Raw genomic sequence first — 15897 nt, 5'->3', positions numbered from 1 at the left:
TCCCATCTGCTTTGTTCTTCCATTCCCCTCTCCCTTCTTGTATATTGCTCCCCTTCCCAGCACCCAAACTATCCTGTGTCTATTCCCTGCCCTGTGCTCCACCTTCCCCTTCCTCCCCTCACCTACCCCCAACATCCCAGCAATCAGCAAAGAATCCTCCCTAACCCCTTTAGTATGGGTTCTTTTTCTTAGTCTTTTACAGTAGTGGTCCTATGCAGTGTTTCTCTTTTTGTGACTGACTGATTTCACTCAACATAATGATCTCAAAGTTCATCCATGTTAACTGGTGGTTTGCAGCTTCCTTGTTATTCTTCAAGGTAGCATAATATTCCATTGTTATACAACACTTTTGAGTGATTTCAAATCTCCGACTTTCTGGTGAGCAGCCAAATATGTTAATCTTTTGCACCAGTCAGGGACTGTGCTGCTCAAGCAGCCCTGTCAAAATGCAAAACAAACCAATGATCAAAACACACCATTCTGAAATGACAGGTGACTTGGGCAGTACAACTTCCATTGCTGCGAGCTTCCTGACTATGTTCATCTGCCCCCAAACGATCATTCTGAAAGAGTTTAATTACATTAAATATGGCATTGATATATCACTGGGTGTTATGATATGATAAATTCTGAGTGATATGATAAATTCTGAGCCCTCCAGTAGAGAGACTAAGGAGTCATAATACATCCTCCTTTCTCTGGTATCTGTCATCCAAGTCAAATGATTCTGTTGTCCAGATTTCCAATAGAAAAATAAATAACTGCCATTACTAAATTAATAAGTAACTAATTGAAGGCATGTGATCATTCACTTCCCACTCTGTTTCACCATCATCTTGAACTTGCTCTTCCATCAGCCATTCATCTTCACCATGCTAGAATAAGTGTTCTCGCTTCTCTCACTCTGGTCCCTCGTTGCTGGTCTTTGACTTTGTCATTATTTTCCTTCCTCTTCCCAGCCTTCAGAAGCAACCTAATCTCCTAAATAAAATAAATGGAGGTCCCCTTCCCCCTTCAGTCCTACTCAAGGTAATCTTGATTTGAACGACTTAAGCTGGCCTGTTTTCACGTCTACAAGAGGAAAGATCATTGACTTTTCTGCTCTCCCCACTTTCAACCACCATCTTGGCCAAGCTTCCAGCTGCACAGTCAGCAATCCAGGAGCTTGAATGGGAAGGAGACCCGACCTCCTGAATGGAGACACAGTTCGAGGGAGGAAGATGGGGCTGAGTCAGGCAAAGGTTGACTTGGATGACAGAAGCCACACGATTACCCCCCGTCATGGACTCCAAACACGGGTTAGATGTCTGGAAAGGGTTACAGTGGATTGTGTCAGGATCCCAAAGGGAAAAGACAGGGCACTGAGTCAGGATAGGACTGTTTGATTCAGCCACTGCTGAAGTTACTCTGATATCGTTCAAAGTTGGTTCTGCCTGGAATTTATCAACCTGTGGTTATTACTAGCTATCTTCTGGATTTTGCAGTGGACCAGGGGAATCTGCCCAGAGTGGAGGACTCAGTATGAGTCCTTTTTTAGAAATGTTTCCCTTCCTTAATGGGGGAGAAGTACATGGCTCTTAGCAGTCCTTATGAAGCTGAGACTGGTGGTAGGTGGTGATGTTACATTCTGATGGCTATGAAGCAGAGCAATACCTTTGCCATGTAACAAATACATATCATTGCTTAGGTGTCTGTTTAACTGTCCCATCTGTGACTATTTCATCTTGGGAAATAGTGAAGCAGGTTAAGTGCTTCATATATTCAGGTTCACAAGAACTGAATGAAGATATGAAGAAGGCAGAAGGTAGCCTGTCAGATTCTCAGCCCTGAACTCTCTGAGTCTCCCATGAGCTCCCTCAATAGTTTCTCATCAGCCGGTTCTGACCTCTGAAATGAATTCTATTTCTTTGGCAGTGATAAGAGAAGAGTCTCCTGAATCAAATGGCCCAGCAGAGCTCCAAAAAATATCTGCTACAGCTCCAAACCAGAAAGGTGAGGGCTACCTTTCTTTTGCAGGTGTCAGGAAGGTACATGCAGAGCCATTTTCTGTTTCTCAGAAAACATCTTGCTCTAAGCCACCACTGCATGGCTATGGTCATGAAACCCAGTACTGTGTGTTACTGCTGTTCCGTTCTCTGCATCTTCCTCACTGACCTTTATGAAAATCAGGGGGATGAGGCAGTATTTATGGCCCTAGAAACATGTGCCCATTGGAATCGATTCTTCTGGGACCCTTTGTTGTTGTTGTTATTTGCCATTGAGCCATCTCAACTCATGGTGATTTTATGTATAACAGAATGAAAGGTTTCCCAGTTCCGCAGCCTCTTCATGATCGTCAACATGTTTGAGTCCATTGTTAAGGGTATCGTTGACAATGTAAGGTCGGCTGATCTATATTTGCATAAAATATTTTCATTCTGTTTTCAAGGAAAGAAAAGAAAAACAAGTGTCTTGTCAACTCCAAAAGAGAGCTATCAAGAAAAAAGTCTCCCAAGAGGTAAGGTACAAGTGGAGACTGGCAGCTAGAAACAACTCAAGTGGGGTCGGGTAGGCTAAGTTGTGGGGGATTGGATTTTGTATTCTAAATGCATGGGAAGTCACTGAAGGGGTCCAGCAGTGAAATGACATGACTCAAGTACTTATGTCACAGTTTAAAGCATGCATTAATAGAGGCAACCACTTGGGGGTCACATATCTTGAGAAATGATAGTATTCTGCATTTCGTAATCTCCCGATAGGCTGTGGTCTCAGGAAGTGAGAAGAAGGTCCTAATGGAGGTGTGTGAGGTTCACTGGGGACTCCTATTAAAACTCTTTAATTTTGCCCCAGGGGCATCCTCCTCACCTGCTCTTGGAATTCAAGAGAAGCTCCAAGTGGTAGACCAGATGAATCAAGTGAAGGACAACTGAACTCAAAAGTTACTCAAAAGTTATGACAAGAGTCCAAAAGACAATGATTAAATGTATTCCAATTCCTGAACCAGAAAGTGAGCCATGGAGCAGGCGTGGGGTAAGAGAGATGTGGAAAGTGATACCAGAAGGAGGGAAAGGTGCCGAGAAAGAGAGTGAGGTGAGACAAGAGGAACAGAGAGAGCAAAGATCTGTGAGTCTCAGAGTGGTGGTTGGAAGAAGTCAATGTGACATCAGGGTGCAATTCACCAGGATACACAAGACCCCTTCCCAGCATCCATTGTTTGTTTCTGTTAGTAGAGTAATCACTGCAGACAAGCCTTGTGTGCACCTCCACTGAGTCTGGAAGACTCCTCTATGATCCACGCATGGCTCCAGTCTCAGGGTGGACACATCCTGCTTCCCAAGCGAGTGCTTGGTCAAAGAGTCTGTGTTACTGGAACTAACACAGACTGTAAACATGTCCAAATTGTACACCGAATATTCCAGTGCCTATCACTCCCATCCCCGTGCTGCTAACTCAGCAATGTCTATGGAATTTGGCCAAATAAATATGGGCAGACGTGAGAAATCACTTCTAGGCCAAGCCTTTAAGAGCCCTCATCAACCAGTCACTGAGACCAGTCTAGACTGGTCTAGAGGTTGCTCAGACAGTGTGTGTAAAAGATGTGGCACCAAACCATCTTCCCACAACCCTTCTACTCAGCTGGAATTGATAATTCATTGCAAAGGCTACACAGAACTCAGGCAACATACTCATAGTTATAGGGTTTATTAAAGAAGTTAACAGGTTATAATACAGGATCAGCAAATGCTCAGGGCACAGTTGTTCCAGTCAGCTGCTAATATACTCCCACAGGTCACACCACTCACCACAGACCTCAGGCTGAAAGCACAGGGCTCTCTATGGGTCAGCAAATCTAGCTCCCCCACTTAGGTGCCCGTAGGCACTCCACTCTATAAGCAAGCTTCCTGCCCAAAGTCACTCAGCTTTACTTGCTCCATGTGTTGGGAAGCTCACTGCTCTGCCTCATGCTCTGGTTCTTGGTTCTGCTGTTGCCACTCCTCCGCTGTCAGAGCTTTCTGTCCTTGGGTAGAGGAGGTCCAATGTGTAGGGATCTCGGAGTCCAAAGGAATCGCTCCACTTGTGGCTCTTCTTCTTTGATGGTAGTGAGATCCTTCCTCTTGGTTTTCAGATGGTTCGTTTTAGACCTGTGATAGAGTTTCAAGTATTTACAATTACATTGAACTCTGCTAACATCCATAGGAAACAGGCCATCCTATCAGTATCTTTTCCCCGCTTCTCTCTGAGACCCAGCAGGGCAGAAACATTGTTTTCTGGGAGTTACATGTTATGGCTAGAAGAGACATTAGATAATCCACTACATCACAGCTTGGAGTCCTAAGTGTAGATGCCATGAGGCTGAGACTCATCTCAGTTTTGATGACCAAGTAGCGGAGAGAGATGTGAAATCTTTGTTGTTCTAAACCAGGACTTGGCAATCTTTTTCCATAAAGATCCTGATAATAAAGATTTCAGGATTTGGAAGCCATCCACTCTGTCGTAACGATCCCACTCTGCTATTGTAGCATGAAAGCAGCCAGAGACAGTGCATAAACAGATGGACTTGGCTGTGTTCCAATAAAACTTTATTTACAAAAGCAGGTGAGGAACCCAATTTGGTCTATGGGCCACCATAGTTTGGAAACATCTATAATAACCCACTGAGATTTCAGAAATTTGAAAATTAGCACAGCACTGCCTAAGCTATCTTGACTAATATTTTTAGTATTTTTTTTTTAAGTAAATTTATTATTAGAAATTTTTTTTCTTTTGTGGATCCCTGTTCCTATTTGACCATTTCAGTATGTTGCTGTTGTTGTTAAGTGCCACCGAGTTGGTTTCATCCCATAACGACCCTGTACAGGGTTTCCGAGGAGTGACTGGTGAGTTTGAACAGCCCACCTTGTAGTTCAAACCGACTCTGCAGTCTGATGCATTAACCCACAGCACCACACCAGGACTCTGGGTAGCAAAAATAGAGGTTATTAAATCTGTTGTTTCAGTATGTTGTTGTTGTTATTAAGTGCCATCAAGCTGGTTCTTACCCATACCAACCCTCTATAGGGTTTCCAAGGAGCAGCTGGTGAGCTTGAACCACCAACCCTGAAATTCAAAGCAACTTTGCCTCCCTGTGCATTAACCCACAGTACCACACCAGGAAGTCTTTTATGAAAATAATCTCTTAAGGATACACAGTTCATACATGCCTATTTTTGTGTAAACTCATCACTATCAAGTCAATTCCAACTCATACAACCCTATGGTGGCGGTGGTTATGTGTGTGGAGTCGGTTCCGACTCATAGTGACCCTGTACAGGGTTTCTGAGGCTGTAAATCTTTATGGGAGCAGAAAGCCTCATCTTTCTCCCACGGAACAGTTGGTAGTTTCGAACTGCTGACCCTGAGGTTAGCAGCCCGATTCGTAACCACTACGCCACCAGAGCTCCTTCATACAACCCTATAGAACACAATAAATCTTTCCATTAAGGTTTTCAAGGCTGAAAAGGCCAAAATGGATGTCAGAAGAGACTCTGAAACATGCTCTCTTACATAAAGATGCTAAAGTAAATGGAAGAAATGAGAGAATAAAAGAACTGAACAGAAAATTTCTAAGGTCAGCTCGAGAAGACAAAGTCAAATATCATAACAAAAAGTGCAAAGACCTGGCATTAGAAAACCAAAAGGGTTTACAGAGCAGATCATCAGTTTTATATTCAACAAATCATCCATACACTTTGCTTCATTACTGCAAGCCCCTCCATGCACCAACAGTTAACAGAATTGACCTCTATTCACTTTAACTACTACATTCGTTTCTGTGGCAAATTCATGTAAGTTTAAGGATCAGCTTTTCCATTTCTGCTGTCCTATGAAGTCTTGAAGTGGGTTAGTCTTGCTCCTTGCTCTATGTCGGGCTCCTCTGTGTCTCACACAGCTGTCACAGTTGGGTTATTTCTTGCAGACCTGCCACAAGCAGGTCCTAGGCCATTTCTGTGTGGCACTGATCATAGCTGTAACTCGTATAACCACATCCTGCTTACTTCATGAAAGTCCCATGAGGACAGAATGTAGGCTGGTTGTACTCATTGATGTATGTTTACCAGCCCGTTTGTTGGAATGAGGAAAAGGTGTTCCTTCCTCAAAATACTTTACCTCCATCTCTCTGGTAGCGTAATGGTTACAAATTGGGCTGCGAACCGCAAGGTCAGCAGTTTGAAACTACTAGCTGCTCCGCAGGAGAAAGATGAGACTTTCTGCTCCTGTAAAGATTTACAGCTTCGGAAAGCCTGTTCAGGGTTGCTATGGGTCGGAACCAACTCCACGGCACATAACAACAACAACATTTGAATACCTGCAGGACTCCTGGTAGCTAGTGGATTACAAACTGAGCTGCTAACCACAGTTCATTTATTCAAGTCTACCAGCATTTCACTGGAGAAAGTTAAGGGATCTACCCTTGTAAAGGTTTTGCTGTTCTTGTTAAGTGTCGTTGCATCGGTTTGGACCCATAATGATCCTATATAGGGTTTCCAAGGAGCCACTGGTGAGCTTGAACCACTGACCTTGTGGTACAAACGACTTTACAGTCCAGCGCATTAGCCCACAGCACCACACCAGGACAGCCTTAGAAATGCCATATAGTGTCAGAACCAACTCCATGATACCCAACCACCAGGATAAACACTGGACGGCTAACTGTAAAGTCAGTGGTTAGAACCCACCAGCAGCTCCTCAGAAACCCTATACAGGGTGACTATGGGTCAGAAATGGTCTACCGGTGAGGCGCCACTGGACTCCCAACCACAATGTCGACAGTTCAAATCCTGCCAGCTGTTCCTCGCTATGAGACAGAACTGACATGACGACACTTAACAACAGTGAGTTAGAACCAACTTGAAGAACCAGTGCCTTTGCTGCCCTCTTTGGGAGAAGTGTTAAACTACTATAGGCATGGATGTCTCCCTGTGTGAATGGTACCCCAGTGATGGGATTTCACATCATCTTATACAGCAGCCCCTGATCAGGGTAAAAGTATGTGAATCACTTTACAAGTGACAAGGCACTTTGATCTACATTGTGTTGTTTAATCTTTACAATACGTCAGTGCTATTCAGCCTATTTTATTAATTCAATGGAAGGGTATAAGACTTACTTGAGCTAAAAGGCGTTTACCTGTTGCTGTTATTGTTAGGTGCCGTCCAGTCCGTTCTAAGTCAGAACCACCTTCTGTACAACAGAATGAAAATAGTCTGGTCCTACCCCAGCCTCACAATCCTCACTTTCTTGAGCTCATTGTTGGAGAAACTGTCAATCTATTTTACTGAGGATCTTCCTCGTTTTTTCTGATCCTCTATTTTTCCAAGTATGATTGTCTTTCTCCTAGGACTAGTTCCTCCTGATAACATGTTCAAAGTATGTGAGACAAAGTCTTTCCATTCTCACTTATAAGGAGCACTTTGTACTTTTTCCAATAAAGAATTGTGCATTTTCTAGCAGTCCTTGGTATATTCAGTATTCTTCATCAATGTCATAACTCAAATGAATCAGTTCTTCTTCAGTCTTACTTATTCTTGTCCAGGTTTTGCCTACATATGAGGTGACTGAAAACCTAGGTGTTCTAATTCCTGGTCCTTTGTTCTTTACACAAATAAATGCATAAACCCAGATACTTCCTGCTCTTTTAAAGACACTCTACTGTGAACTACTAGGAGCTCTGGTAGCGTAGTGGCTACAAATCGGGCTGCTAATCTCACAGTCAGCAGTTCAAAACTACCAGCTGTTCCTTGGGAGAAAGATGAGGCTTTCTGCTGGCTGCCGTAAAGATTTACAGCCTTGGAAACCCTGTACAGGGTTGCTATGAGTCGGAACCAACTCCATGGCACATAACAACAACAACAACTATGAGTTAACCCTTCATGACAGTGAGACTAGCACGCAGACGTGGAAGCAGACGAGGGCTTGGGGGATACTGGAGTCCAGGTTCCTCGGCATCTGCTCCTCCTGCCTCCTTTATGCCGTTATTCAGACCGTAGCAGGGCATCCATTGTGCTTCCATCCACCACATAGACCCTATTGTCTTAGTAAGACATTTCTGTTTTTATAAGAAAAGCAAGTATAGATCCAAAATCCAGCTCCACCACATATAACTAGATGACCACCAGTCATTCCCAAATCTGAGTCTGTACCCTGTCCATAAAGTGGGAATAATGGTTGTCTTGCCTTACTTACTGATGGCGGTGAGAGTAACTGATATAATGTATGTGTTGTCTTCACTGTTTCCTTGACTACTGATTTTCCTCCAGCCACCCATTTCTCCTTCAACCACTCAGAGTTCTTTGGGATCTTTCTCCTGTCTCTCTTCTGGCATAATTTTCACCTCATGTGTTTTTCCTCATATTCTGTTAAGAACTCCTGGAGTGAGTCTTCTGATTCACTAATTAGGTTTTTTTTCCATTCTGCAATTTATGGTATCTATTAGCTTGGCCTTCTAATTTCCTCCACCATGCTTCTCATTTCCATGAACTTCTTTCCTCTCTAATTGATTGTTTTCATAACAGGCTGCTCTTGTGTCATGGAAGTCATCATTCACTCCTCCCATGAGTGACAGAGGTCTTGTCTCTCATCCTGTGAACTATTTCATTGGCAATGTAGGGGAGGGAACTTTGACTTCCACCACCTAATTGTCGGCCTCTCTTGGGCTTTCTCAGCCCCATGTAGTGTGTGTCCACTGACTGTTGGTGATCTGAGTCCATTGCTGTTGTAGCTCCAAGGGGCCTCCCTGGGATCCACCCGTGAAGCTGCATAGCCCCAGGCAGGCCTTCCTCCCAGCATCCCTGGGTTACAGGCTTCCATCCTTACAGGTCTCTTTGCTGAAATGAATGGGTGAGGTGGAATCCAATGCAGGATTTTTGGGAGCACTCAGAAAACTGTCTTTGTCACCTGGGGGCTGGGTGGGTGGTTTCAGACACATGCAGCCACAGGCTGTTCCTCATTCGTGAACTCTATTGTACCTCCTCACTCGTGAACTCTATTGTACCTAGAGAAGGAAGCCTGGGCTGGGATTGGAGGGGTGCTTGGCCTCCTGCCTCCCAAAGCCACCCATCACTCTTGTACCTGCTTGTGACCACATCTAGGACTTCCTGGAACTATACTGACTCTGGAGTCCCTAGGTAGAGGTACAACTGATTAAGGTGCTGAGCTGCTAACTCAGAGGCACCTTGTAAGAAAGTCCTGATCATTTGTTACCAGAAGCTCAGCCACTGAATGGAACACAGTTCTACTCTAACACACATGGCAACACAAAGGCAACTGGTTATTGATACTAACGTATGGAATTAGGGAGACATTTCAGTGGAGGCAGAGTTTTGAAGGTTCCCACGGCCATGTTAATCTTCATGGGGATTCACAATACTGGTCCACAATTACCTGTGGTGTTGTCTTATTACACAAGTTAGGAAGCTACCAAAGTAAATACCCCACTCAATGCTGATTACCTTCCATGGAATCCTTGCTAGAAAGTGGCTGAGCCAAGATTCTAAACCTATATGGTGTGTTTCTATGATCCGTTTTCTCATCCACTGTGTCTGGAGACACATGATGGAGTGGCCATTCCGTGCAAGAGTACTACTCTCTGTCTCCCATACTTCACCTTGCTGCCAGCCCCTGTTCCTCCAAAACTGGCATCCTCAGGTTCTGCTAAGGGCAACCATCCCTTCACTTCCTCTTCTCTCAGTCTGACTCCATCTGCTTCCAATCTTCCAATTCAATTACTGGTTTCTTCTTCACCAGTTGTATCATGTTTTCCTTTTCCCAATGCTGATCTTGCTTTTTTGTTTCTTTTCCCTGGTTGTTTTAGTAAGGACTGAAGTCAAAAGAGAGAGTGGAGCTAGATGCTATTCTAGCCTCATTCCAGGTCTGACATCCTCTATATCTCAGCATGAGTCACGACAGCCCTTCCCCACCTCCCAAGGGATGGCCCTCAGTACAGCCTTCATCTCTGCTCCCGCAGTGAGGCTGGGATGAGGGCTTAGCAATTGCTGATACTTACTCTAAGATCTTTAATAACATATTCTTCTAAATCAGAGCCCCACATCCCCACTCAGATGTTCTAAGGCATTAGTCTTTCCTTGTACAACTTGCAGATAGGTGTAGAACTTTCCAGAGTTTTCTTACAATACCTAACAAAGAAACAGGGAGGTGATAAAATGAAAAAACCAAGTAAACACTGAAGACTGACACTCTCCCTCAATGCTGACCATCTCACTTACCGGGGCCTTGGTTTTGAATCGAGAAGTAAGATATAGACAAAGTTTTTTTTTTTTTCTTCTAGCTACATAAACACAAATAAATATTTTAGGTAGGCAACTTCCATCAACAGAGAATAATCAAGATGTATATGGAATAAAGCAACATTAGGGTGTTTCTTATCACACTGCCAATTAAGACAGATTCTAATATGATAGTTGAACACAACAAGCTGTCACTGGACTGAAGAAATGGCAAATGTTTTGTTACTTATCTATTTACCAGGATCAAAAATTAAACATAGTCACCCAAGGAGCCCTGCATACTTATTTAAATGTTTTGTTGGCTGTAGTGCTGCTGCCGCCGCTGGTGGTGGTTTTGTGCAATGGAGACCATTCTGTTCATGTAATTAATCCCCACTCAACATGGAAGATTCCTGAAAATTAAGAAGAAAAATGATCCCCAGTACCATTTCTATGATGCTACAGAAACGCATGGAGGGGAGAACTCATGAGGGAGAGAAACTGAAGGCTAAGTAAGCTAAACTTATAGTTTCAGAAAAGGAAGCTGAAGATGAAGCTGTGGATTTTCACTCGCCTAAACTCCCCGTGACCTGTGGGAAGGCAAAAGGAATTTTATACAAAGAGAAACTGAAGCAAGGTGAGTGCCTTTGTCTTCTGCTCTTGGACCTAATGAAGACATCACCAGCAGGTAGGCGATACCCACGTGGGTGCCGTCACCGCTTAGGACATGGGAACTAGGCTGCCGAAAAACAAGTCCTTCTAAAGGTGAAGCTTCCAGACTTTGATTTGTCATAGTGTGTTTCCACTTCCCAGCGTTGCAGTCACAGAAACACACACATAGCTGACTTTAAAGAATAGAAATGTACTTTCTCACCGTTCAGGAGACCAGAAGTCTGACTGTAGGCCACCCACTCTAGGGGAGGCTCTTTCTCTCTGTGGGCTCCTTGGGGATCCTCCCATGGCATCTATCCCCTCACCTACCCCACCCAACTGTGTTGCCTTCTGTGGATTCTTCTGAGTTATACAAAGGGTCCCTTCTGAGTTATACAAAGGGAGTTCCCTTTGTGTAACTCAGAAGGGAAACTCCATACTGATGTGACCTCATGAACATGATAGAGAAAATTCTTATTCCCAAACGGAATCACATCCACAGGTATGGGGGTAGGACCCCAGCACCTATTTGTTGTTGCTATTAAGTGTTTTTGAGTGAGTTCTGATTCTGAGGAGCAAGTGGTAGGTTTGAAGTACTGACCTTTTGATTAGCAGTCCAGTGTATAGTCTACAGTCCATCACAGAGTGTATCTGGCAACCAGGTCATTCTACTTCCACCAGGGAGTTACCCACAAATCTTGAGGCACCCTCAATGTTAGACAAGAGAAATGCACACTCCCCACGGCTCCTCCACTTCACAATGGAGTCTCTCGGGACTAGAGAGGTGGAATGCCACCAATGGGGATTTGGAGGTTTGGGATGACCTGTAAGGTGTGGAAGTGGGATCCTGGAAAGGTTTGTCTTTGTGTTTCAGGACCCTCTGAAAAGTGCATTCAGGATGAGAAGGGAGCTTGGTTCACGCCAAAAGAATTTGAAATTGCAGGAAATGGGACAATGTCAAAGAACTGGAAGAAGAGCGTGTTTTGCAAGGGACAGAGCCTGGGAAAGCTGCAGGAGGTATTGTAATGGCAAGCGGCAGATAGGTGATGGGCTGAAATTCAGAAGGAATTTCCATAAGTAGACATATGAAGAAATCCCCACTAGGGTTAAACAGCATAATTGATCCAGAGGTGAAAGTTCATAGGTAAAGTTAGGAACACAAATGAGTATGAATGGTGGAAGTTTCCAATGCGGTCAGAGTAGTTTGATTACTCCAAAGGGTTTTGAGCTCAGGAGAGATGTAAAAAGCTTAGTCTGGTATTGGGGAGGGTAGGCTGAGAGGAGATTAGCTGTGGTCACAGATACTTGACTAGACTCCTGTTCACTTCATCCCAATAATGAGTACTGGAGACCCAGCTCCATCTGGAGTCTTCTGTGAAGCATTTCGGGGCCAGCCACCCCTCCTGTGGTTAGTGTGGCCACTGCACCTCGACATTACTGAACTGGGTACTCTTTATTGTTGTGCCGTCAAGTTGGTTCCGACCATAACGATCCTGTATATAGAGTTTCCAGGGAGCCTGAACCCCCAACCTTATGTTTCAAATTGACTTTGCAGTCCAGAACATTAACCCTCTGTGCCACACCAGGAGGGTGTATTGTTCTATGTGATCCACGGGCTCAGCACAGATCTTCTCAGTAATACAAAATTATCCTTGGGATGAAACCATAAGGGGTTGATCTAGAGCAGAAGACATGGAAAGGGGAACGAATGGATGGGATTGGAAGAAGAGCTAATGGGTCTTGGAGTAACAAGGGAGCGTTTTTCTCTTGTTCTCACTAAGATTCTAGACGACGGGATTAAGCGTTCGTTTAGATACCTTTGGATTGAGATGCCAGTGGGCTATCCAGGGAGAAATATTCCCTGGGAAATCAGAAAATCCACATTCACAAAAGATACCCCCAGAATGACCTCATTCCCGGATCCCTTCTTTTTCAGAAAGGACTTTTGTCCATTCCTTCAAGAGATCCTCCTCTGGAGCAGAAGCGGGCTGAGGGCTCTGAGGACCGCTCAGAGCAAAGGCGCCAGATCCGCAAGCCAGCTCCATCCCGGGACAGGGGCGCCCCACGGCAGTGGAACCAGGCGGGTCAGAGCCCCAGCCGAGGTCGGGGGAAGGGCCCTGGACGAAGAAGCAGCATCCTGAGTGGCAGCTACAGCCTTGAAGACAGTGATGACAGCGATTACTACGTTGAGGACAGAGGTGGTAGAACCCCCAGAAGGCAGCCCGCGAAGGCACAGATCAGGGGTCCCCGAAATGTGGAGAGCGATAAGAGGGTCGACTGCCCAGCCCTTCCCCCCGGGTGGAAGAAGGAGGAAGTGATCCGAAAATCTGGGCTCAGTGCAGGCAGGAGTGATGTCTACTACTTCAGTCCAAGCGGCCAGAAGTTCCGGAGCAAAGTCCAGCTGGCCCAGTACCTGAGTGGTACTGTGGATCTCAGCAATTTTGACTATAAGACTGGAGAGATGACGCCGAGTAAACTACACATGAAGAAACAGTAAGTGTGGGCGCACCTTTAGGCTCCAGTTGTGGAGTGGGTTAAAAGTTAGGCTCCTCAGCACCAGCTCAGCAGTTCAAAACCACCAGCTGCTCTGCTCCTCAGGAGAAAGACACGAAGGAGCAGTTCTACTGCGTCTTATAGGGTCGCTAGGCGTTGGAGCCCTCTCCAGGACAGTGGGTTCGGGTTTTCCGCTCTAGCTGAGCTGGACCATTTGTCATGCAGCGACATAACACGTGATCTCAAGATGGCGACTTGATCACGTGCTGTTTCCTCTGCTTGGGATGTGTTCCTGGCTCTCCCCCTCCACCTGGTCGACCCCTCTTTGCCATCTCTGGTGGCTCCATCTCCCTGAAGCTTGCCTTAATACTCATACCCATAAGATAGAATCAATCTCTGTCCCAAAATGATGCCCTGGCGCTTTGTCATGATGCCCATGTTTGTCTGTTTCCACTAGATTATGAGCCTTGTGAGGGCAGGAGCCCTGCCATTTTTTATTGTCTTTGTGTCTCTAGCTTAAAGCCTAACACTTGAGATGCATTTAAAATGTTTGCTTTGTATTAAAATGGAGAGTAAAAAGAATATCTCAAGAGAGTGGTAGATTTTCTACCACAGTCTCAGCCCTGATGTTATGCGCTCTCTACTCACTTCATAGCCCTTGAGTTTGCCAGTCACGAGCCGCACTACCATGTAATCCAGGCCACCATGATTCTGAGATCTGATTTAAGATGGGGACGTAAATGATAGAAGTTCATGAATTACATGTCTCTCAGGAACCGATCTGGATGTTTGGATAACTACAAATCAAAAGTGTTAGAAATAGAGAGCTCTGGATGGGCTGTCTGAGCACAAGGGTGGTAGTTCAAACCTACCAGCTGCTCTTAGAGGAAATGCTATACAGGCTTGATATGAATCGGAATCAACCCAATGGCACACAACAAGAAGAGCAAGTGTGGTGTTATAGGATAAGCATTGGCCAGTGAGCCAAAAGGTCAGTGGTTCCAACCCACCAGTGCTTTCTCAGAAACCTTAGACAGGGTTGCTATGAGTCAGAACCGACTTGATGGCACTTAACAACATGAACAACAGGCACAATGATGTGAAAAGCAAGCATGGTATTGAAATAGACAAAAACGTTGTGTGGAAAGACAATTTGTATACCAGGAATTGCTCAATTCATGTTTCTTCCAAATCCCTAAACCATCTAGTCAAACCATTGGCCACAGCCCATGAATCCGGAATATAACTGCACATCTGGCTGTTTCTTTTTCCAAGCAAAGTGAACAACCAGGCACACTGCTGATAGTTCTACCTTCTGGGCTGGTTTCCCTTCACCACTCTTCCTCCAGGAGGTCCCAGAAAGGGGCTGCAGTCCTCTTTCAGGTGCTGTCTATGTTTCCCGCAGATTCCTCTGTAGACCAGGCATGAGTTTTCTCTTAGTCAAATGATCATCAGGAGCTCCCCACGAGGCCACAGGTGCAGACTGGAGAGAGAAGGTAATGTGATAGGAGTGGAGACCGTGGGCATTTGGACCACATCCTCATGCAACTTTCTTGTATCCTTTTGTTGTTTTTAAGTGTCCCTGAGTCAGTTCTGACCCATAGTGACCTTGTAATAAGGTAAAAGCTGTTTCTCAGAAGAAGAGGAGTTTTCTACAGAGAATGGCAGGGTTTGATTCCAAAATCCTAATGGTCTGCTCTGTGATTCACCAGAAGGGACCTGCCAAAGACTCCAAACAGCCTCTCCATCTGACACATTAAGCACTTTGGATCAGCTGTATTACATTGCTCAAGGGACTTTCACAGCAGATTGGGAGAGCCTTCTGTTTTTCTGGGTCCCACTCAGAATTTGAAGCTTTTGCACACTTCATATAAGACTTGACTTTGTCTTCTCAAGCTGCCCATTGCAAGTTTCTATTCAACTCTTTTACCTCCTCATTTCTTCAATTCACTTTAGCTTTTCTATGTTCAAGAGCAAATTTCTCTTCTGACCTCCATTTTTTATTTTTAAGTTTTTATTGTGAACTGAGTCATAGTTTACACGGGAGAACACTGGCTTTACACTTCATTGCAATGATTACAATCTCCTCTGTGCATAATCATTCAAGTGTTTGCTTCCATTCCCTCTGTTTTTGTTTGTTTGTTTGTTTGTTTTTGGGGGGTAGGGAGGAGATGCGGGGATGTTCACAAAAACACCTAAGAATATATAATCATTTAAACAACCAAAGGGCACATTCTGCAAGCCTGCCTCCTGGCCACTTGCACCCAGTCCCCTCTTTCCATGAATCTCGAGTCCTCAGCTGCTCTCTCTCTCCATGTCCTCATCTCTGCCTCCATCTCTTGTGTTGCTTCTTATCTGGATAAGATACTGCGTTCTGCTTGTGCTCTTCTCCCTCGATGGTCTTAGGGTTATCTATTTCTAGATTGCAAGATTAACTACTCTCCCGTTTCTGTTACAAAACTTCTACCTTTACAGTTGTGACAGTTGCAAATAGTCATTATAACAATTGCTC

At 44.7% G+C, this 15897-nt stretch overlaps 1 protein-coding gene across 1 annotated transcript in view; it reads left to right on the top strand.

The window, feature by feature from the left end:
* The window catches only part of SP110 (SP110 nuclear body protein), a 23457-nt gene extending 10068 nt beyond the window's left edge, over positions 1–13389 (top strand). Inside the window, 7 exon segments of the mRNA XM_006878245.1 lie at positions 1915–1992; positions 2429–2497; positions 2830–2921; positions 2923–2986; positions 10777–10878; positions 11767–11909; positions 12829–13389. Of these exon segments, the coding sequence (XP_006878307.1) occupies positions 1915–1992; positions 2429–2497; positions 2830–2921; positions 2923–2986; positions 10777–10878; positions 11767–11909; positions 12829–13389 (1109 nt within the window).
* Positions 13390–15897: the final 2508 nt, after the last annotated feature.

The sequence above is a fragment of the Chrysochloris asiatica genome, unplaced genomic scaffold, assembly GCF_000296735.1.
Source record: "Chrysochloris asiatica unplaced genomic scaffold, ChrAsi1.0 scaffold00096, whole genome shotgun sequence".
Classification (NCBI taxonomy): domain Eukaryota; kingdom Metazoa; phylum Chordata; class Mammalia; order Afrosoricida; family Chrysochloridae; genus Chrysochloris; species Chrysochloris asiatica.
Note: the sequence above shows the minus strand (reverse complement) of the source record. Positions and strands in the feature narration are given on the sequence as shown.